This window comes from Symphalangus syndactylus, chromosome 18, assembly GCF_028878055.3.
Source record: "Symphalangus syndactylus isolate Jambi chromosome 18, NHGRI_mSymSyn1-v2.1_pri, whole genome shotgun sequence".
NCBI classification, from domain to species: Eukaryota; Metazoa; Chordata; class Mammalia; order Primates; family Hylobatidae; genus Symphalangus; species Symphalangus syndactylus.
This window is the reverse complement of record NC_072440.2, coordinates 67,889,391-67,911,457: the sequence shown is the minus strand read 5'-3', so window position 1 is coordinate 67,911,457 and position 22,067 is coordinate 67,889,391. Positions and strand designations below refer to the sequence as shown.

The following is a 22,067-nucleotide window of genomic DNA, read 5'->3' as shown; positions in this document are numbered from 1 at the left end:
AGGGACTGTGCTCAGGAGGCTTGCAGGGGTGTAGGGGAGCAGAGCTCCCATGTAGGAAACCTAAGACAGGAGTCCCAACCCCCAGAGCTCCCTGACTCGCCAGCCGGCGTCAGCTTTGTTATTTACCTCTGAGCCTTTCCTTGGCGCTTGTAACACTTAACTCTCCCCACCCAGCTACCTCTCCTGGAGACCACCTGTTAAAGATGATAAGGACCCAGGTTGGAGTGAGAACACCTGGAACCTAATCCTGCTCTGCCCACCTGACTGGGAGCCTCCCCTCCCTAGGCTTCAGCTTCCAGATCTGCAAAATGGAACTGATGATCCCTATGGAGAGGGTTCGAACGAGGAGCGCCGGGCAGGGCCAGGAGTGAGGAAGGAGGTAATGGCACCAACTGGCTCTGCTTTTATCTTGGGGTATTCACCCAACCTTTCTGGAAACCATCTGCAAAATGTCTCCCATTTGTGTGAGGACCAGGAGCTAGACGAGGCTGGGGCTGCGGTCTACGGATACTGAGATTCAGGGAGGAATCATTCAGATTCAGTAACCAGAATTCGTAAGGGGCCACAGTGCCAGCCAGTGCTACGCAGGGCTGAGTAAAGGGCCAGCCCACGGCGGGGTGGGAGTGGGTAGGGAAGGCCTAGGAGGACTGGTATGGGGTTTCCTGGCCCCAGCCTCTGCCCAGGCTGCCTTACAGAAGGGGAAGTGGGCCTGGGCTGAGTCACCCGTCACCCACCCTCTCTATGACTCAGAGATGCCGCTGGCCCAGCCCAGTCCCTGAGCAGCTTGGGTACCTCTAGCCTCCACTGTCAGGCTTTGCCAGGCAGGATGGAGGGATGGATGGCTGTGGTCAAATCCTCCTCGGTGACTTAGGACCCTTTCCCATCCAACGGGCCCCCACTGCCATAGCAGGGACCTCCCTGTACCACCCTCATTTCTAGGCCTTGTGGGATGCTTGGCTAATGAGTGAGCGTCACGTCAGATTAAAGCCTGCCTCTGGTGGTTGTGGGGACAGGTAATTGGGGTTGTGTGTGACCTGGGAACTAGTTTGTCACCAGATTCAGGACCATTAGACTTTGAGGTGATTCTCCCAAGGCCACAGCCAAAGCCATCCCTATCACCCCTCCCAGCAGTGGACACAGAGAGCACTGGATTGGGAGTCAAAAAGCTTCGGTTTGGCGGGATGTGGTGGCTCATGCCTGTAATCCCAGCACTCTGGGAGGCCAAGATGGGCGGATCACCTGAGGTCAGGAGTTCGAGACCAGCCTGGCCAACATGGTGAAACCCCGTCTCTACTAAAAATACAAAAATCAGCCAGGCATGGTGGCAGGCGCCTGTAATCCCAGCTACTTGGGAGGCTGAGGCAGGAGAATCACTTGAACCCGGGAGGCGGAGGTTGCAGTGAGCCGAGATCATGCCATTGCACTCCAGCCTGAGGGACAAGAGCAAGACTTCGTCTCAAAAAAAAAAAAAAAAAATTAGATGACATGGTGGTGGGCACCTGTAATCCCAGCTACTCAGAATACTCAGAAGGCTGAGGCAGGAGAATCGCTTGAGCCCAGGAGGCAGAGGTTGCTGTGAGCCAAGATTGTACCACTGCACTACAGCTTGGGTGACAGAATGAGATTCCATCTCAAAAAATAAATAAAAATAGAAAAGAACAGGGGCTCTGGAGTTCGACTTGTGCTCAAATCCTGGCTTCGGTACATCTGAGCTGTGTGACCTTGCACAAGGTCCTCCCCATCTGTACCTCTGTGCACTGAGTGGGGGCAAGAGTGGAACCTAATGCCCCACCAGCTTCTGGAGCTGTAATGGACAAAGGCCTAGGAAGGCCTCAGTCTTATCACAGATGCTTCCACTTCCTCCTCAAGGCTTCTCATATTATCCGCCCCACCCCTCCTCAGCCTGCCAGAGCACATTAAGAGTCCCCCAGGCATGCTCCTGCCTGAGCATAGCAGCATGGATGCCAAGCCTCCAGCCCCCTTGTCCTGCTTTGGAGGAAGCCTGGGAAGCTGGGTCTGTGCTGGGCATCCTGCCATTGTGGACTTCAAAACAAAGACCTGTCTCAGGCCCAGCTGCCTGGTGCCCCTTCTACCCTCCCCTGGTGGCCCTTGGATTGGCATTCCAGGGGGCCAGGGCAAACAAGGATCATGAAGAGTCCTTTTTTGGCCTGGCCCCCTGGAAGGAGTAGCTCCTTCATGCTACTCTGCCCTCAAATTAGCTCAGGGATGTCAAATCCTCCACCACTGCACTAAATAACTTCCTGGAAGTAGCACAAAATACTTAACTGAGGGCCGCTTAATGGAGGACCACAAGAGGTTTTGAGCCATGATCTTTTATTTATTTTCTTTTCTTTTTTTGAGACAGAGTTTCGCTCTGTCGCCCAGGCTAGAATGCAGTGGTGCAATCTTGGCTCACTGTAACCTCTGCCTCCCGGGTTCAGGTAATTCTTGTGCCTCAGCCTCCTGAGTAGCTGGGATTACAGGTATATGCCACCACACCTGGCTAATTTTTGTATATATATATATATAATTGTGTGTGTGTGTGTATATATATATATATATATATATATATACACATTTTGTGTGTGTGTGTATATATATGTATATATATGTATGTATTTTTTTTTTTTTTGGTAGAGATGGCATTTCACTATGTTGCCCAGGCTGGTCTTGAACTCCTGACCTCAAGAAATCTGCCCGCCTTGGCCTCCCAAAGTGCTGGGATTACAGGCGTGAGCCACTGTGCTTGGCCAAAATAAACATTTCTTGTTAAGTAGAACTTGAGTTTAGTCTGGACCCTATGTAGAGAAAAAATTGGAGGGGCTCGAGACAGGAGGCAGGAAGACTAGGGAAGACCTGCTGTTGTGGTCTAGGTAACTCCATGACAGTGGGGACAGTGCTGGGGCAGAGTGGGTATCGGTTGTATTGATTTAGAGTAACAATTTATCTCAAAATCTTATGGCTTCAAGCTACAAACATGTAGTATCTCACGGTTTCAGTGGATCAGGAATTCAGGAGTGGCTTAGTGGGTTGGTTCTGGTTGAGTTTCTCATGAAGTTGTAGTCAAGATGTTGGTCTGAGCTTCAGTCATCTGAGAGCTTGGCTGGGGCTGGAGGATTTTTGGCCCCCCAGTGGGTTCACTTTGCCCACTGCCTAGACAAAGCCGATTTATCAAGACAGGGGAACTGCAGTAGAGAAAGAGTAATTCACACAGAGCCTGCTGTGCAGGGGACCAGAGTTTTATTATTACTGAAATCAGTCTCCCTGACCATTCAGGGAGTTTTTAAGGACAACTTGGTGGGTTGGGGGAAGCCAGTGAGACAGGAGTGCTGATTGGTCAGGGATAAAATCACAGGATGTTGAAGCTGTCTTCTAGTGCCCAGTCAGTTCCTGGGTGGGGACCACAAGATCAGAGGAGCCAGTTTATCGATCTGGGTGGTGCCAGCTGATCCATCAAGGGCAGGGTCTGCAAAATATCACAAGCACTGATCTTAGGAGCAGTTTAGGGAAGGTCAGAATCTTGCAGCCTCCAGCTGCATGACTCCTAAACCATAATTTCTAATCTTGTGGCTAATGTTAGTCCTATATAGGCAATCTAGTCCCTAGGCAACAAAGAGGTCCGCTTTGGGAAAGGGCCATTATCATCTTCATATAGTTTATAATCTATAAACTATAAACTAAGTTTCTCCGAATGTTAGTTCAGCCTATGCCCAGGAATGAACAAAGACAACTTGGAGATTAGAAGCAAGATGGAGTCAATTAACTTAGATCGCTTTCACTGTATCAGTCACAATTTTGCAAAGGCAGCTTCAGATTTACATTCAAAATGGGGCATTCACGTGGCTGTTGGCAGGAGGCCTCAGTTCCTTGCCACGTGGGCTTCTCCATAGGGCCCCTTGAGTGTCCTCAACACATAGTAGTTGGTGTCCACCAGAGTGAGTGATTCAAGAGAGCAAGAACCCACAAAGTCCTTTTAAATCTAATCTCAAAGGTCACACTCTGTCATTTCTCCAGTATCTTATTGGTTACAAGTCTATTTAGTGTGAGCCCTTCCCACATTGACTACACAAAGGCAGGATTACCAGGAAGATGGGATTACTGAGGACATATCTGAGGCTAGCTACCATATCAGTGAATATCTATTGAATGAGTGATTGAGGACTTGAGGACATAGCTTGGAGCCCTATGAGGAATTAGCCTGGGAGCATTCTGTTCCTGGTGGGGTCTTGTCAGCCACACCTCTGCATCCTCCCTAACCAAGTATTGCACAGTCCTGGCCCACAGCATGCACTTAGTAAATATTTGCTCAGTGAGGGCTGGTGGCTGCCTTCTGTGCTCCCCACCACTGGCAGGACAAGGCCTGGGCTCCCTGGCCTGGTATTTGAAGTCGTGGATGTTCTGATGTTTCCAAGCCTACCCCACTGCCCTGAACCCTTCGGCTATTGGCGGCCGCCCTGTTCTCTATGCCTGCTGAAGTTTTTCAGTGTCTAGGTCTCCTGCTGCCCTATCCCAACTGCCACAACCCTCACATGCCCCCTTCCTCCTTCTCTTTTTTTTTGTTTTTTTTTTTTTTTGAGACAGAGTCTTGCTCTGTCACCCAGGCTGGAGTGCAGTGGTGTGATCTCGGCTCACTGCAACCTCCACCTCCTGGGTTCAAGTGATTCTCCTGCCTCAGCCTCCTGAGTAGGTGGAACTACAGGCGCACACCACCATGCCCGGCTAATTTTTTTGTATTTTAGTAGAGACTGGGTTTCACCATGTTGGCCAGGCTGGTCTCGAACTCCTGACCTCAAGTGACTCACCCACCTCGGCCTCCCAAAGTGCTTGGGATACAGCCCTGAGCCACCACGCCTGGCCGCCTCCCTTCTCTAAGCACTGCCAGCATCCCAGCTGCACCTGCTGCCTAGGCTGGGAATTTCTGTTTGTATGTTTAGACTTTCTTTGGAGGAGAACCCTTGTTACGCTGGAGCCCAAAATCAATCAAGCCAAAGCACAGTTCCCTGTTTTTATTTATTTACATATTTATTTATTTATTGAGGAGTAAACAGTCTTTATTGGGCTCAGAGCAGGAGTCCATGGGTCTTGAGGACACCCGAGTATTTGTCAGTTTCCTTCTCCATGTTCTTTTCGGCCTGTTTCTGTAGCCTCATTAGCTGTTTTTTTTTTTTTTTTTTTTTTTTTTTTTTTTTTTTTTTTTGAGACGGAGTCACGCTCTGTCGCCCAGGCTGGAGTGCAGTGGCGCGATCTCGGCTCACTGCAAGCTCCGCCCCACGGGTTCACGCCATTCTCCTGCCTCAGCCTCCCAAGTAGCTGGGACTACAGGCGCCCGCCACCACGCCTGGCTATTTTTATTTTTTTTAGCAGAGACGGGGTTTCACCATGTTAGCCAGGATGGTCTTGATCTCCTGACCTCGTGATCCGCCTGCCTCCGCCGCCCAAAGTGCTAGGATTACAGGCGTGAGCCACCGCGCCCGGCCATCTCATGAGCTGTTTCTTATTCCCGTAGAGGATCTTGGCCTTCTTCCTCTTCTCCTCCAGGGTGGCTGTCACTGTCTGGTACTTCCAGCCAACTTTGTGAGCCAGGTGCCCCGGGTAGGCAAACTTTCTTGTAGACTTCAGACGCACGACCTGGAGGGCAGCAGGAACCACCACCCGCTTGTTCGTCATAGGACGGTGGGATGCCGTTAACCACCTTGAGGCGGTCGCGGGCGGCCTGGCCTCCTTGGTCTCGCGGGGCAGCATGCCGCGGGGTCCGCCAGAAGATGCGGCTGGGGACCCGGAAGTGGTGGCGGCTCAGAAGTGGTAGGTGCCTCGGCAAGGGTTGCTGTTCATCTGCTTGTGGAGGAAGGCTAGGTACTTCAACTTGTTTCTGTAGACATTGCCAGAAATACTGATGCCCCTGCAGTGTACGACCACCACCTTCCGGCCTGCTTAGCCACCATGGCCCTCAGGAAGCCCAGAAGATAGCTTCGACCACTGAGTACCAGGACCTGCCCCTCCGCCATCTTCGGCAGCTGCCTGAGAAAGGAGTTCCCCATTTTTAGATGAAACAGGGAAGGGCATGGGGCCCCCTCACCCCTGAGGTACCTCTGCCAGATTTCCCTGGAACCCTGTTTGAAAACCACAGATCTAGTTCAATCCTCCTTGTCCATATGAGGAAACTGGAGCCCAAAGAATAGAAAGAACCAAGACGACCTTGTGCAGAGGGAGCAGCAGGATTAGGACTTCACCCTCCTAATTCCTGGGGTTCTGCTATTCTCTGCTCCCTACTCTGCTATGAAGAACAGAGCCACGGTGTGAAGTTACAGGGGCTGTGCAGGGTCTGGCCCAGGGTTGTAGGGACAGTTTGCCACAAGAAGCCAGCAGCCAGGTATGGTGGCTCACACCTGTAATCCTAGCACTTTGGGAGGCTGAGGAAGGTGGATGGCTTGAGCCCAGGAGTTCCAGACCCATCTGGACAACATAGCAAAACCCTGTCTCTATGGAAAAAAAAAAAAAAAAAGCCAACTATAGTGGCGCACGCCTGTAGTCCCAGCTACTAGGGAGTCTGTAGTGGGCTGTGATTACACCACTGCACTCCAGTCTGGGTAACAGAGTGCGATACTATCTAAAAAAAAAAAAAAAAAAAAAAGAAAAGAAAAAGAACGGATCACGAGGTCAGGAGATCGAGACCACGGTGAAACCCTGTCTCTTCTAAAAATACAAAAAATTAGCCGGGCATGGTGGCGGGCGCCTGTAGTCCCAGCTACTCGGAGAGGCTGAGGCAGGAGAATGGCGTGAACCCGGAAGGCGGAGTTTGCAGTGAGCCGAGATTGCGCCACTGCACTCCAGCCTGGGCCACAGAGCAAGACTCTGTCTCAAAAAAAAAAAAAAGAAAAAAGAAAAAGAAAAAAAGAAGCCACTAGCCTGGCATTGCCCAGCTCAGTCAACAAAATATCCTTTTTTTTTTCTTCCGGAAAAGTAATTACAAATATTTTGCCAACGGCACATCTAGCATGTCTCCCAGAAATGGGCCTGCCTTAGTATCCCTTCCATACCCAGGAACTAGCTAGAAGGAGCCTGAAGGAAATCTGGTTTCAGCATAAACATGATGATGGATTTCACTGTCACAGTTGGAAGCCCATAGTCAATTCTGCTTTCTGTAAATAGATGTCTGTGGGGTGCCTTCTTATGCACAGATGGCATTGTGATTCCCATTTAACAGAGTAAGGAAAATTTCAGAAAAATTCCAGGGTCTGCCTGAAGTCAAAGCCAAGAGGTGGAAGAGTCAGGATGAGAATCCATACCTCTCAACATTCCTCCCAAGCTCCTTCTTAGGTGATATTGGGCGCGATCCAGAGGTGGAAAGTAATGGATTCTTAGGACTTTTTCTTATTTTCATTCATTTATTGAGGCACCACTGCACTGCATCCTGGGCAAAAGGGTCTCACTCTGTTGCCGAGGACGCAGTGCAGTGGTGCCATCATAGTTGACTGCAGCCTCAACCTCCTTGGGCTCAAGTGATCCTCCCACCTCAGCCTCCCAAGTAGCTGGGACTACAGGTGTGCACCACCATGCTGGGCTTTTTTTTTAAAACTTTTTGTAGAGAAGGAGTCTCACCATGTTGCCCAGGCTGATTGCAAATTTCCAGGCTCAAGTGATCCTCCTGCCTCAGCCACCCAAAGGGCTGGGGTTACAGGCATGAGCCACTGCACTTGGCCTCTAAGGGCATTTGGATTTAACATCCCAGGAAAGCAGGGCTGTGTGCTTCAAGGTCAAGAGCTACCTGCCCCTGGGATTTGTAATTATATCACCATCTCAATAGAGGTCATTCCGAGAAATCCTCAGGGCCAACAGCATGTCCCTGTTTATCTGACAGGGCATTATAAACTTCACAGAAACTTCTCAAACCAAATTTAATTGACTTTGGAAAGAAAGTGATTCCTCACTTTTGGAGTGAGAAAGTTAAAGGTTCATGTAATCAAACAGAGGCCTAGAATCCCTGTTCTAAGCCAGGCTGTTGGGCTATGGGACCATTTCTTTCTCCCCTACTATAGGACTGCATTCAAACTTCAACATGACCTTCTTCCGAGGTTGAGTAAAAGGCTGCTCTATTCTGAGTCCAAAAGAACAGCGTAAACTGTTTGGGAGAAGGACGTGGACCCTTTCAAAAGCCCTCAACCTTAACCTCTCCCACTTAGGATATGAACTCCTGGTCTCATCATGTCCATTCTGAATATTTTAAAAGAGAGTTAAAAAGGAGGAATGGCTGGGCCCAGTGGCTCATGCCTGTAATCGCAGCACTTTCAGAGGCTGAGGAGGAAGGATCACTTGAGCCCAGGAGTTCAAGACCAGCCTGATCAACATAGTGAAACCCGATCTCTATTTTGTATAAAAATATAAAGTAATTAAAACTTAAAAAGGAATGAAAATTATGTTTACTCAACTATGAAAAAAATGCTCAGGAGGAAGGAACTAGATCACAATATTAACATGTTGACTTGGTTACGAGGATGGAGATATTGTGGCTGGACCATATTTGTTTTCCTTTTTCTATAAATGAGCATGTAAGATAAATTTCTGGGCTGGGTGCAGTGGCTCACACCTGTAATCCCAGCACTTTGGGAGGCCAAGGCGGGTGGATCACCTGAGGTCAGGAGTTTGAGACCAGCCTGGCCAACACAGTGAAACCCTGTCTCTACTAAAAATACAACAACAAAAAAATTAGCCGGGCCTGGTGGTGGGCACCTGTAATCCCAGATACTTGGGAGGCTAAGGCAGGAGAATTGCTTGAACCCAGGAGGCAGAGGTTGCAGTGAGCCGAGATCACACCATTGCCCTTTAGCCTGGGTGACAGAGCGAGACTTGTCTAAAAAATAAAAATAAAAAAATTCTGGCCGGGTGTAGTGAGTCGCGCCTATAATCTCAGCACTTTGGGAAGCCAAGACAGGAAGATCACTTGAGCCCAGGAATTTGAGACCAGCCTGGGCAACATGGTGAGACCCTGTCTCTAAAAAAATTTTTAAAAGATTTAAAAAATAGGCCAGGTGCGGTGGCTCACGCCTGTAATCCCAGCACTTTGGGAGGCCAAGGCGGGCAGATCACGAGGTCAGATCGAGACCATCCTGGCTAACACGGTGAAACCCCGTCTCTACTAAAAGTACAAAAAATTAGCCGGGTGTGGTGGCGGGCACCTGTAGTCTCAGCTACTTGGGAAGCTGAGGCAGGAGAATGGCGTGAATCCAGGAGGTGGAGCTTGCAGTGAGCCAAGATCGCACCAACCACTGCACTCCAGCCTGGGCAACAGTGCAGGACTCCATTTCAAAATAATAATAATTAGCTGGGTATGGTGGTGAGTGCCTCTAAGTTCCAGTTACTCAGGAGGCTGAGGTAAGAGGATCATTGGAGGCTGGGAGTTTGAGGCTGCAGTGGGCAGTGATCACACCACAGTATCTAGCCTGGGCAACAGAATGAGACCATCTCAAAAAAAATTTTTTTTTAGTTAAAAAAAAGTCTCTCGGGTTTCCAGTTCTAAGTAAGATGGAGTAAGCAAAGTCTGTCTCTCCCACTGGCTGCAACTAAAAGCCCTGGAAAGAATGCACCTGAGGACTCTGAAAAAGAAATATTAACAAGGCTGAGTGCGGTTGCTCATGCCTGTAATCCCAGAACTTTGGGAGGCCGAGGGCAGGAGGATCACTTGAGGCCAGGAGTTTGAGACCAGCCTGGGCAACACAGTGAGACTCTGTCTCTGGAAAAAATAATTTTTTTCTTTTTGGTAGCAGCAGTAGCAGTGGTGGCCAGAAAAGCACCTAAAACTCTGACAGAGCGGAATCCTTTCATCTGTCCGAAGCATCTGCGATCCTGAAAAGCAGAAGAGGGGAATCTCCATTGCCTTTTTTCTCTCTTCATCCTGTCACCTGGCCCAAGAGTACACCCCGCCATGGAAGGTATGTAACAGAGCAGGGAGACTAAGGTCCCAATTTCTAGCTAAAGGGCCAGGAAAATGAGGGGTCTTGAAAGCTGGAGAGTGTGGGGGAGAATGTGGACAGGAGAGAGCTTGTGAAATAGATCCCATAAAGTTGCACATGAATTTGCAGGCTCACATGCATGGATCCAACCCTAAACAGTATTCCAGTGAATGAGAACTGAACTATTAGGCAGAACACCCAGGTTTCAGACTGGTCACTGGGTGGCATAAGCTTAGGACTGTTCTGATTTACATGGCAAAGGCTTTGAAACAGAACTGATATTGGAACTACAACAGCCCACAGGAGACAGATCAGAACTGAACCTAAGAGGGTTAACTGCCTCCTAAAACAAAAACCCGACATTTTCCGTGGGATTTAAACAAGACCTATTCAAAATGCTTGGGATACAATCAAAATTACACACAAAGAATGAGGAAAGTCTGGACCCTGAGATGACCCAGATGTTGGAATTATCAGAAAAAGACCTTTTTTTTTTTTTTTTTTTTTTTGCAGATGGGATTTCATTCTTGCTGCTCAGGCTTAAGTTTAATAGCGTGATCTTGGCTCACTGCAACCTCCGCCTCCTGGGTTCAAGCAATTCTCCTGCCTCAGCCTCCTGGGTAGCTGTGATTAAAGGCGCCCGCCACCACATCCAGCTAATTTTTTGTATTTTTAGAGATGAGGTTTCAACATGTTGGCCAGGCTGGTCTCGAACTCCTGACCTCAGGTGATCCACCTGCCTCGGCCTCCCAAAATGCTGAGATTACAGGCATGGGCAACCAGGTCCAGCCCAGAAAGACTTTAAAAATGAAAGCTGGAGAGTTTTAACAGAAATAGAGAACAAAGAAAACAATCTAATAGGAATCTTATTATTCTTATTTTAAATAAGAAGTTTTTTTTTTTTTTTGAGACGGAGTCTGGCTCTGTCACTCAGGCTGGAGTGCAGTGGCGCGATCTCAGCTCACTGCAAGCTCCGCCTCCCGGATTCACGCCATTCTCCTGCCTCAGCCTCTCCGAGTAGCTGGGACTACAGGCGCCCGCCACCACGCCCGGCTAATTTTTTGTATTTTTAGTAGAGACAGGGTTTCACCGTGGTCTCGATCTCCTGACCTCGTGATCCGCCCGCCTCGGCCTCCCAAAGTGCTGGGATTACAAGCGTGAGCCACCGCGCCCGGCCTAAGAAGTTTTTTATTTTAATTTTTATTTATTTTTTGAGATGGAGTTTTGCTCTTGTCACCCAGGCTGGAGTACAGGGGCACAACCTCCGCCTCCTGGGCTCAAGCGATTCTCCTGTCTCGGCCTCCCAAGTAGCTGGGACTATAGGCATGTGCCACCATGCCTAGCTAACTTTGTATTTTTAGTAGAATAGACACGGTTTCACCACGTTGGCCAGGCTGGTCTCAAACTCCTGACCTCAGGTGATCCACCCACCCCAGCCTCCCAAAGTGCAGGGATTACAAGCTAAATAAGAATTTTAGAACTAAGAAAATATAAAGAATCAAGATTTGGAAATGATGTTTCTGACCTATTCCCTGGAAAATGTGAATGTTACTTTATATGACAAAGGAGACAACTGATTTTAAAATTGGGATTATTCTGGATGATTAGCTGGGCTCATTCTAGTCACATGAGTCTTTTAAAGCAGAATGATTCTCTCTGGCTGGACTTAGATATAACAGAAGGATAAGTTAGAGGTATTTAAAGTGTGAGAATAATTCAACCTATTTCTGGAGAAGGACACATAAAAAGCACCAGAATGTGGGCAGCTTCTACGGAGAAAAGGCTGGCCCCCAGCTAACAACTAAGAAAACAGGGTCCTCTACCCTGCAACTGCAATGAACTAAATTCAGCCAAGAACCCAAATGAACGTGAAAGCAGATTCTTCCTCAGAGCCTCCAGGGAAAAACATATTTGGTTTTGGCCTTATGAAACGTGATTTTGACCTTGTGAGACTCTAAGCAGAGGACCTAGTCAAGTCCAATCAAGCTTCTGACTTACAGAAATTGTGAGAAAATACATGGATGTTGTTTTAAGCTACTAAGTTTGTGGTAATTTGTTACAGCACCAAGAGTAAACTAATACATTATCCAAAATGAGCAGCAGAGAGAAAAAAAAAATTTTTTTTTTTTTTTTTTTGGAAACAGGGTCTCACTTTGTCACCCAGGCTGGAGTGCAGTGGCGCAATCTTGGCTCACTGCAGCCTTGACCTCCTGGGTTCAAGTGATCCTCTCACTTCAGCCCCAACAAATAGCTGGGACTAGCCACCACACCCAGCTAGAGAAAATTTTTTATAAATGAACAGTCTCAGGAATCCACGGACAATGTCAAAAGGTCTAATGTTCATGTTATCAGTGACACAGTAGTACAGGACAGTATGGTGCAGAAAACAATATTTGAAGAAATCATAGCTGAGAACTTCCCAGATTTCTGAAAGACAATCAAGAGGCTCTGTGAACTCTGATAAGGATAACCCAAAGAAATCTATGACCATATACATCATAATCAAACTGATGAGAAACAAAGACAAGGAGAAAATCTTAAAAAGCAGCTGGGGAAAAATAAAGCATTACCTGTTGGGAAACAACAGTTACAATGCCTCTGGATTTCTGAGAAAAAACCATGGGCACCAGAAGGCACAGAACAATTTTTTTTTTTTTGAGATGGAGTCTTGCTCTGTTGCCCAGGCTGGAGTGCAGTGTCATGATCTTGGCTCACTGCAACCTCTGCCTCCTGGGTTCAAGTAATTCTCCTGTCTCAGCCTCTAATCTCAGTAGCTGGGATTACGGGCGCTTGCCACCATGCCCCACTAACTTTTGTATTTTTAGCAGAGAATGAGGCTTTTGCCATGTTGGCCAGGCTGGTCTGGAACACTTGACCTCAAGTGATCTGGCCACCTCGGCCTCCCAAAGTGCTGGGATTACAGGCATGAGCTGCCACGCCCGGCCTCAATTCTATTTCTATATACTAACAACGAGCAATTGGAAAAAAAATCTACAACAGCCCCCCATCAAGTGAAAAAAAGTTTGAGACCCATTCATGGATCTCAAATCCAAAAATCTGAAATGCTTAAAATCTAAAACTTTTTGAGAACTGAAATGACTCTCAAAGGAAATATTCATTTAAGCATTTTGGATTTTGGAGTTGGGATGCTCAACTAATATTTGCTTCAGGTAAAGCAAATATTAACCTGAAAATAATCCAAAATATTTCTGGTCCCAAGCATTTCTTTTTATTTTTTATTTTTTCTTTCTGTTTTTTTTTTTTTGAGATAGAGTCTCACTCTTGTTGCCCTGGCTGGAGTGCAATGGTGCAGTCTCGGCTCACTGCAACCTCCGCCTCCCGGGTTCAAGCGATTCTCCTGCCTCAGCCTCCCAGGCATCCAGCTGTAAAAGAAAAAGCATTTGGCTTCCACCGGAATCAGGAGCCACAGTTCGGTGTCAAACAGAGCAGCTGTGCTTTTGTTTCAAATGCTGTTTGCTGAAAACCTCTGGATCAGAAGAGCTGGTCTTGAGCCAGGTCCTTGGCACCAAAGGGATGTGAACAATCCTGAATTCCAGGACCTACTGATGGAGTCCACTTGTTAGGCCCTTTGACACTGCCCTCTTATGGATCCCAGTAGTCAGCCGGGGTGCAGGTTTTCGTAGTGATTCTAAACAAAGCTGCAATCACTGTTTAGAAGTGACTGGGGGAAGCTGGAATTGTGCTCCTTGCTTCAGGACCCCTATATTGCACCTAGATTAAACAAGATGGAAGCTCTCAAAAGGCTCTAAGTCTAGACCTCCTCTGAGGTAGGGTCTGAAAGGACTTAAACCACTTTTTTTTTTTTTTGAGACCGAGTCTCACTCTGTCGCCCAGGCTGGAGTGCAGTGGCGCGATCTCAGCTCCCTGCAAGCTCCGCCTCCCGGGTTCACGCCATTCTCCCACCTCAGCCTCTCCTAGTAGCTGGGGCTACAGGCACCCGCCACCACGCCCGGCTATTTTTTTTTGTATTTTTAGTAGAGACGGGGTTTCACCGTGGTCTTGATCTCCTGACCTCGTGATCCGCCCGCCTCGGCCTCCCAAAGTGCTGGGATTACAAGCGTGAGCCACCGCGCCCGGCTTTTTTTTTTTTTTTTTTTTACACACAGGATAACTTTCTGGAAGAGTACTTTATAACAATAAAGGGCTGTGCACGGAAAGGAGAAATGCCATTATGAGGATGTGTGTGCCGACCTGGGACCAGCAGGGTGAAAGAGTCTATCATTCATGATGAGAGCTGCCATTTGCGCTAAGCACACACCACATGCCAGGCGCTATGCCAAGAAATTGTTGAATCTTCACGACAACTCTGTGAGAAAAGGGCTGTCATTGGACAGATGAGGACACTGATGCTCCCAGGGGTCCAGGTCACGTGAAGAGGAGGTGACAGGGCTGGGCCTTGGTCCGAAGCTCCAGCCTTCCAAGCCAAGGCCTGTGAGAGGAACCCCTGAGGCCTGATGTCAGGCCTGTTTTTCTCATGTGCCCTGGAGAAGGGGACCAACACCATCTTTTGTCAAAGTTTGGTGAGGGATGGCCAAGAGCTCTTTGAAACTTTGCCACGTACAATAGCACTCACAATTTTTTTTAAATTTTTTATACAGTGGTATCGGGGTGCAGTGGCTCACCAACACTTTGGGAGGCTGAAGCATGAGGATTGCTTGAGGCCAGGAGTTTGAGACCAGTCTGGGTGACATAGTAAAACCTCATCTCTATAAAAAAAAGAAAAAAAATGAGGCGGGCATGGTGGCACACATCTGTAGTCCCAGCCACCCAGGAGGCTAAGGTAAGAGGATCACTTGAGCCTGAGAGGTTGTGGCTACAGTGAGCCATGATCATACTACTGCACTCTAGCATGGGTGACAGAGCAGGACAGTCTCAAAAAAAGACAAAAAAAAATTTACACAGTGGAATACTTTCTTTAAAAACTACCTTATGCATAACTACAATCTAGAAAACCAGAATTGGGCCACTTGTAGTGAAGGTGGAAGCAGAGGTGGCCTGGGACCCCCCAGGATTCCTGGAGCACTGCCTGAAGGCCATGTATCTAGTAGATTGGCATTTACTGTGAGAAGTGCAAGAGATACCATGATGCTTAAGGCTCTGGCTCTGGGTGTGAAAGAACGAGGTGGAATTGTAGCAGATTCAATCGGTTTTGGGGAGGGCTGCAGGATTCCAGGCCTGCCATGTGCAATGGGTGCTGGCCTCTTTCTTCTGGGCACCATCTGCCTCAACCTATCCCCTGGCCAGCAGAGGCCTGTCACTCACAGGGCAGAAAATTTATCTTCACCATCTAACAATTAGTGAGTTTAATCTTAAAAAAAAAATGGATTATAAAGTTAAAAGCTACAGCAACTCTTTTTTCTTGTGCTTATAAAAGGCATCATCTGTTTTTTTCTGTATCAACAAAAGTAGAATGTTCAAGTTTGGATCTTGATGTAGGATCAACAATAGATCTGTACCTCTGACTCCAATGCAGGGGCTGGTGGGATGGCTCACAGTGGAATCATCAAACGGACTTCCTTCTCATAGATGTCAGGGATCATTCCCATTGGGGAACTGACCATGTGCACAGTGTTCTTGCCAAACAACTGGAACTCATAGTGGATGAGCTGCTCCCAAAAGCCGCTGTTGGGTCGGATGATGGGCCGGCATGACTTGGTCCACGTGTGGGCGTCCAGCAGGGACATGGCGTGGTACTTCATGAGGTAGGCAAGGCACAGGGCAGCTGAGCGGCTCACACCAGCAGCGCAGTGCAGCAAAGTACGGCCCTGCTTCATCTCCACGCTGTGGATATGGTCAGCAATAGGGTCAAAGAAGTCACAGAGACGTGAGTTAGGGGCGTCAGCCACAGGTACCTGCAGGTACTGGATATCCTCATACAAGGTGTTCACTACCTCCACTGAGACATTGATGACCATGGTGATCTGGTTGCTAGACAGCATGAGCTTGTTGTTGGCGGCCACACCATTGCTGATATACAGGCTTTTGGTTATCTGCGAGAGGCCGCTGACTGAGGGCTGCCGGAACTGAACTGGGAAGGCACACGAGGGTGCTGTCATCAAGGCGGTGGGTCAGCGGTCAGCAGTCAGCGAAGCATGAAGGCTGTGTCTTTCTGCTAGGCTGTGTCCATGGAAAACTGCGGGGAGGGAGAGGATGTTTAGAGAGCAGGTGCCCAGAGGGCCAACTCCAGGGGATCCCTGGGAAATGGATGCGTAGGTCTATAGCATTCCCCAAGGCAGTCCTCTGACCATCACAGCAGAATTACCCAGCAAACTCATTTAAAGTACAGTTACCCAGGTCCCTCTCCAAACCCACAGAGTCAGACTCTTGGGGTGAAGAGTATGAATCTGCATTTTCAGCATGCTTCTCAGGTGGTCTAATGTGCACTGCCCTATACGACAAAGGGCAAGTCCCCAAGTCTGGCACTTGAGGCCTCCCTTGAGAGGCCCCACAGCTCTAGTTGGGCAGATGACTTGAGTCCCTCAGCTGCGCCTTGGCCTGATTCTCCATTTAAGCTCACAGAGCCCTTTTCTTGCTGCTCTTCCAAATTCTCTCCTTCCTTCCAGACCCCCTGAGTGGTAACCACTTGTACAGTCTTCCTCCTCAGTCTTCTGACTTTATGCCCAAATCATAAGGCCCTAAGCCAGTGGCATGGAACCAGAGCCCACTGTGCTGGCAGTCACTGAGGAGGTTGGTATAAGAGTAGGGAGGGTCCCCATTTCCCCCTCTAAGAACCATCTCTTTAAAGAGATAGGATACGCCCATGCGAAGCTGATGTCAAATACAAAGTCCTAAATTGTTAGACATGCTCCTGCACCTTGTCTCTGAAGAGGGCCTGGGAAAGGGAGTGGCTGAAAGCTTCCTGGAGGCCAGCATAATGGGCACCACAGCAACCCCAGGGGCAAACACAGAAACAGCAGGGCCTTAGGAAGACCTGCCACACCTGCATCATGCTGCCTGCAGCAGAGCTGTGAAATGCACCCCAGGGAGAGGCAAACCCCCTGCCTTCACCCGCTCGATAGGCTCAGCCGCCGCTAAGTAATCGGCGTAGGGGTTCAGCCGCAGATCTGCTTCCCGTGCTGCAGACCGTGCAGTGGTCGGTGCTCCTCAGGTGCGGCCCGGGTGCCCAGAGCATTCGTTAGCCTCTCGGACCCTCACTTTCTCAGCCTTAAACAAAGCTGCAAAAACCAGGACATCTTTATACGTCCCACTGAAATAAGGGCATTTGGATTTAGATCACACCTTTCAAGGCCAAATGGCAGTCTTCACCAGGCATGAGAAATGAGGAGCCAAAGTTTTGTTTCCCTGCTTAATATATTTCAGTGGCTATCCACTGTGTGGATAAGATGGAGCCACTTATTTTGGCTGTCAAGGCCATTTGGGACCTGGCTCCTGCCTGTCTCTCCAGCCTCTTATTAGGCTTCCCCATGCTCTGAAGGGCCTCAGGTGAACTGAACCACTTACAGTTCCTTAGGGACAGCCTGTCCTCTCCAGCCAGTGGCCTTTGCCCTGCTGATCTCTCAGTCTTTTTCCTTATGAACCCATCAGATCCTGATCTGGTCCATTCAGCAGAGGACTGCAGAAGTCTGAGGAGTCTTTTTTTTTTTTTTTTTTTTTTTTTTTTTTTTGAGACGGAGTCTTGCTCTGTCACCCAGGCTGGAGTGCAGTGGCGCAATCTCGGCTCACTGCAAGCTCCGCCTCCCGGGTTCACGCCATTCTCCTGCCTCAGCCTCTCCGAGTAGCTGGGACTACAGGCGCCCGCCACCACGCCCGGCTAATTTTTTGTCTTTTTAGTAGAGACGGGGTTTCACCATGGTCTCGATCTCCTGACCTCGTGATCCGCCCGCCTCGGCCTCCCAAAGTGCTGGGATTACAAGCGTGAGCCACCGCGCCCAGCCGAGGAGTCTTAATATATCAACTGAAAGGTAACTGTTTTAAGGGAAATCTCCTTAGATCACACCCCTCCCTCACGTTTGACCAACTCTGCTCCAGGATTTCTTAGCCCTATGTTCTCTCCTTCCTAACACTTACTGAAGATGGTGGTTTTGCTCTGATCTGATTATTTGATTAATGTCTGTCTCCCCAGGAGACTGTGAGCCCTTTAGGGATATGACAGTGTCTGTCTTCACTCCCACTCTATCACCAACTAGTGCCAAGCGCTGTGTCCCCACAAGTAGGTGCTTGATAAATATTTGCTGAATGAAGAAATGACTCCCAACAGCTATGACTCTGCCTTCTGAGAGGTTTTCTGGAAAGAATGAGTTCTCTGGCCATGTGTCTCTAGAATTCCAGGGAGGGGCTGGGTGGGGATGGGGGTGGTTCTGAGGCTACTAAAGAGAAAGACCAAAGGTTGTATAGGCAAATCCTACCTGCCAATGCCCCAGACTCAAATGCATCAGGCTCATCCCGGGAAGGACAGAGAGCTGGCTTGTTACAGAGGTGATATGAAGGGCAAAGAAAAAGCCTCCTGAACCCAGATGGAAGTCTAAATGCTAAGGAATGTTCTGGATCCTCATCATCAGAAAATCCAGAGAGAAGGGAACTGACGTCCCCCCAAACCAGTGCCCAGTGGGTAACGGGAATAGAGGAATGTGCTGTTCATTATAGCCACTAAAAGTCTGCAGAAGGGACAATGCTCTTGCGGGTGAAGGTAGTGATAGGAGGAGTCATTTTCATGCTAGTTAAGAAATATCTATCAGGGCTGGGCACGGTGGCTTAAGCCTATAATCCCAGCACTTTGGGAGGCTGAGGCGGGCAGATCACTTGAGGTCAGGAGTTCAAGACCAGCCTGACCAACATGGTGAAACCCCGTCTCTACTAAAAATACAAAAATTGGCCAGGCGTGGTGGCATGGGCCTGTAGTCCCAGCTACTCAGGAGGCTGAGATGGGAGAATTGCTTGAACCCGGTAGGCGGAGGTTGCAGTGAGCCAAGATCACTGCACTCCAGCCTGGGCGACAGTGTGAAACTCCATCTCGAAAAAAAAAAAAAAAGAAAGAAATCTCTATCAGGCACTGTATTAGGTGTTGGAGATACTGAAATGTACAAGACAGGCATGGCCCCTTTTCTCAGGGAGCTCAAAGACTAGTGGGAGAAACAGACAGTAAACAGGCAATTACAGGCAGACAGAGCTTGAAAACAGGTTAACAGTACCTACCTTAAAAGGATATTGTGAAATTAAACGAGATAATCCACGTAAAGAGTTTTCTCAGGGCTTGGCACAGTGTAAGCCCTCTAAAAATGATAACCATTTTTCTTGCTTCTGATAGGGAAGTTAAAATGCAGAGCTCTGTGAAAGGGAAGTGTAAAAAAGATTTCTTCCAGGTCGGAGCCTAGGGAGTCGCAAAGACCGCCTGAAGAAATCACAAGAGATCTAAAGAACATTTAGCTTGAAGGAGAGGGAGAAGGAGAAAAAAATAGCAACTCGGTAGCAGTTCAGCTTCCTTTAAAGCCTATGAAGTCTTTGGCTTCCCTCATCTGGTTCGATCTTCAAAGCAACCAAATCAGACCGGCGTCTAGAGTTAATATTTCCGTTTTACAAAAGAGGAAAGTGAGACACAGCGAGGAAAAGGACTTGTTCAGAACGAGTCATAAAGCAAGGAAGCCGATCTTTATGGTCCATTATGTGTGGGAAAAATGAACAAACACCGCGGGGCGTTCGTGAAATACTAAGTTATAAACGTGGAAGAAAGTCCAAGAGTTAACGAGAGCGAAGCAACACTTCTAGGGGTGGGCCGGGTAGGTTTCCCGGTGGAGCTGGCATTGGAATAGGCTTCTTCGCCTGCTTGGTGTCAAGACCCCCAGGGTCTTACCTCTCTCCCTCCCTCAGACAGGTGGGCGGGTTCGTTCAGGAAGTAGCCGCTTCGGGAAGCCTTAGGCAAGGTTCTTCCGGAGAGAGACCAGTCAAGATCCGGCAGCCTCAATCCCCGCTGGCCTAACGCTTTGGTTTCCATAGCAATGGGCTCATCGTAGAAAGGAATAGCCTGTGCCGGGTCTTCAGAGAAATCCTGGCCTCGGTTCCACGTCCCTGAGCAGCCCCACCCTGGCTCAACCGGTTACCCGCCCTGCCGGCAAGCCGGGGTCACTGCAGTTCCCGTGGCGAAGCAGGGTCAGCTCAGCTCACCGCACCCTACTCCATCCAGCCCTGCCCATCTCTATGGCAACGGGCCAGGTCCCACCAGGGCTGCAGCCGAGAGACAATCTCACTGCTTCCGTAGCCGCGCGGACTCTGTGCGCATGTGCGACACTCCCTCCCAGGCCCCGCCCCCTTATGCGTCTCCTAGGCAACGCGCCGCGCGGGGCTCCAGGTTCCGCCCAGGGACTAACTCCAGGTCTGCGCGCGCCCAACGAGCATGGCTCGCAACCGGCCTCCGCGCGTCCAACGACCATGGCTTCCAACCGGCCTCCGCGCGCCCAACGACCATGGCTCCCAATCGGCCTCCAGTTTCCAACTGTTTCTCCAACAGGGAAGCCGCCATGACACAGCTGACTACGCCCTCGGTCACAGGGGACCTGAGATCCTCCACGATTTACAGGACCGGCGCCACCTCGGGCTCGAACCACCCGCTCGATAGGGCCGCCGCTAAGTAATCGGCGTAGGGGTTCATCCGCATATCTCCTACCCGCGCCGCGGACCGCGCAGTTGTTGGTGTTCTTCAGGTGCGGCCTGGGTGCCCAGAGCCTTCGTTAGACTCTCGGACCCGCAAGGGAGCCTGAACTCTTTCAGACTCGCGCTCCCTCAGCCGGACCCCGGCCCTTTTTCACACCCCAGGGGAGTCTGGATTTCTCATAATCCTGGGCACCAGCCCCTTCCCAGTCTAGCTCTTGGGATTCCCCGAAGCCGGAACTCCCTCGCCTGGACTCCCGGGAGAACCTGGAATCCCCATCTCCAGTCCACATTTTCTCAGAATCGGTCCTAACCCTTCAGTCTCCCAGGCATGACATCGTGTGGTCCCAGCGCCCTAGGTGGTGAGCTCTGACTCTCCTTAGAGCCTGGCGAGGCCGAGGTCCTCCCCAGCTCGAATCCGTCCCACACTCCCCTTCTCAGCCTCTGTGTTCCCCAGTGGTCCTGGAAAAGCCCCCAGTTCCCTCTGCCTGGCCCGAGTCCTCACAAACCCAATTACCCACGCTCCTTTCCATTCCACAACCCCCATCACTGCATCCTCCAGGCTCCCATCCATGGAGGACTTGAGGTGGAAAGCAATTTGGTTCAAAATGACCATTATTTATTACTTGAAAGGGAATATTTCCAGTCGTTGCCAGCCTCCTCCCCTTCTAGTACTGGTAAATTTTTTGCACCACTGAGTGGGTGAAGAGTTTTATGTGTCTTTAAATGTTTTAAGGATTTTTTTAAAAAAACAAAAAACTCTCAGGATTTGGGGGACTTTTGTGTTTGAGCATCTTGATCTCTAAACCAGCTTTTTCCATCACCTCATACCTAGGCTATGCATAGAAGTCAGAAAAATGTAAATGAGAGTTTGAGAGGTTGGATTATTCATACTAGTTTGTAAATATAAAAACATTCACAACTCTCCAGTTCCAAATAGGCTGAAAATGCATTAGAAAAACTAGTCCTTCAATATTTTTTATCCTTATAGAGTTGTTTTTTTTGACCTAATTATAAAAGTAGTGTACACTTATAGAAAAATGAGGACAGGCATGGTGGCTCATGCCTGTATTCCCACCACTTCACTTTGAAAGGCTGAGGCAGTTGGATCACCTGAGGTCAGGAGTTTGAGACCAGCCTGGGCAACAGGGTGAAACCCCATCTCTACCAAAAACACAAAAAATTAGCCGGGCTTGGTGGCTCACCTGTGGTCCCAGTTACTCAGGAGGCTGAGGTGGGAGGATCGCTTGAGCCTGGGAGGTGGAGGTTGCAGTGAGCTGAGATTGTGCCCCTATTCTCCAACCTGGGCGACAGAGTGAGACCCCATCTCAAAGAAATAAAAAGAAGACAAGACAGGCCAGCAGCATAAGTGGCTAGGGACAATCACTGTTAACATTTTGGTGTATTTTGATCAGAATCCATTCACATATATGTATATATGTTACAACATGCTTATACTTAAAAAATGATACATCACAAAAATTCACTTTTTAGTAA

At 49.0% G+C, this 22,067-nt stretch overlaps 1 protein-coding gene and 1 pseudogene across 4 annotated transcripts; both read right to left on the bottom strand.

Annotated features, from left to right (window-relative positions):
• Nucleotides 1-3,223: 3,223 nt before the first annotated feature.
• Nucleotides 3,224-20,353, bottom strand: DUSP18 (dual specificity phosphatase 18). Of its 4 annotated transcripts, none has more exons than XM_063623619.1 (3): nucleotides 19,777-20,352; nucleotides 15,425-16,101; nucleotides 3,224-3,466 (listed from the first exon to the last, which is right to left on the bottom strand). In XM_063623619.1, exon 2 carries the CDS (start codon nucleotides 16,022-16,024, stop codon nucleotides 15,458-15,460), a length of 567 nt encoding a protein of 188 aa, XP_063479689.1. In that variant the 5' UTR covers nucleotides 16,025-16,101; nucleotides 19,777-20,352; the 3' UTR covers nucleotides 3,224-3,466; nucleotides 15,425-15,457. The 4 variants fall into 4 exon arrangements, with proteins under 4 accessions (XP_063479689.1, XP_055108237.2, XP_063479688.1 ...); XM_055252262.2 differs by having other exon boundaries at nucleotides 19,122-20,351; XM_063623618.1 differs by lacking the exon at nucleotides 3,224-3,466 and adding an exon at nucleotides 10,723-14,674 and having other exon boundaries at nucleotides 19,777-20,353.
• On the bottom strand, nucleotides 4,992-9,769 carry LOC129467656 (large ribosomal subunit protein uL13-like; annotated as a pseudogene).
• Nucleotides 20,354-22,067: the final 1,714 nt, after the last annotated feature.

Bases quoted from the DNA above. Each gene is read 5' to 3' on its own strand.
- DUSP18 (XM_063623618.1), bottom strand. From the start codon at position 16,024: ATGACAGCACCCTCGTGTGCCTTCCCAGTTCAGTTCCGGCAGCCCTCA.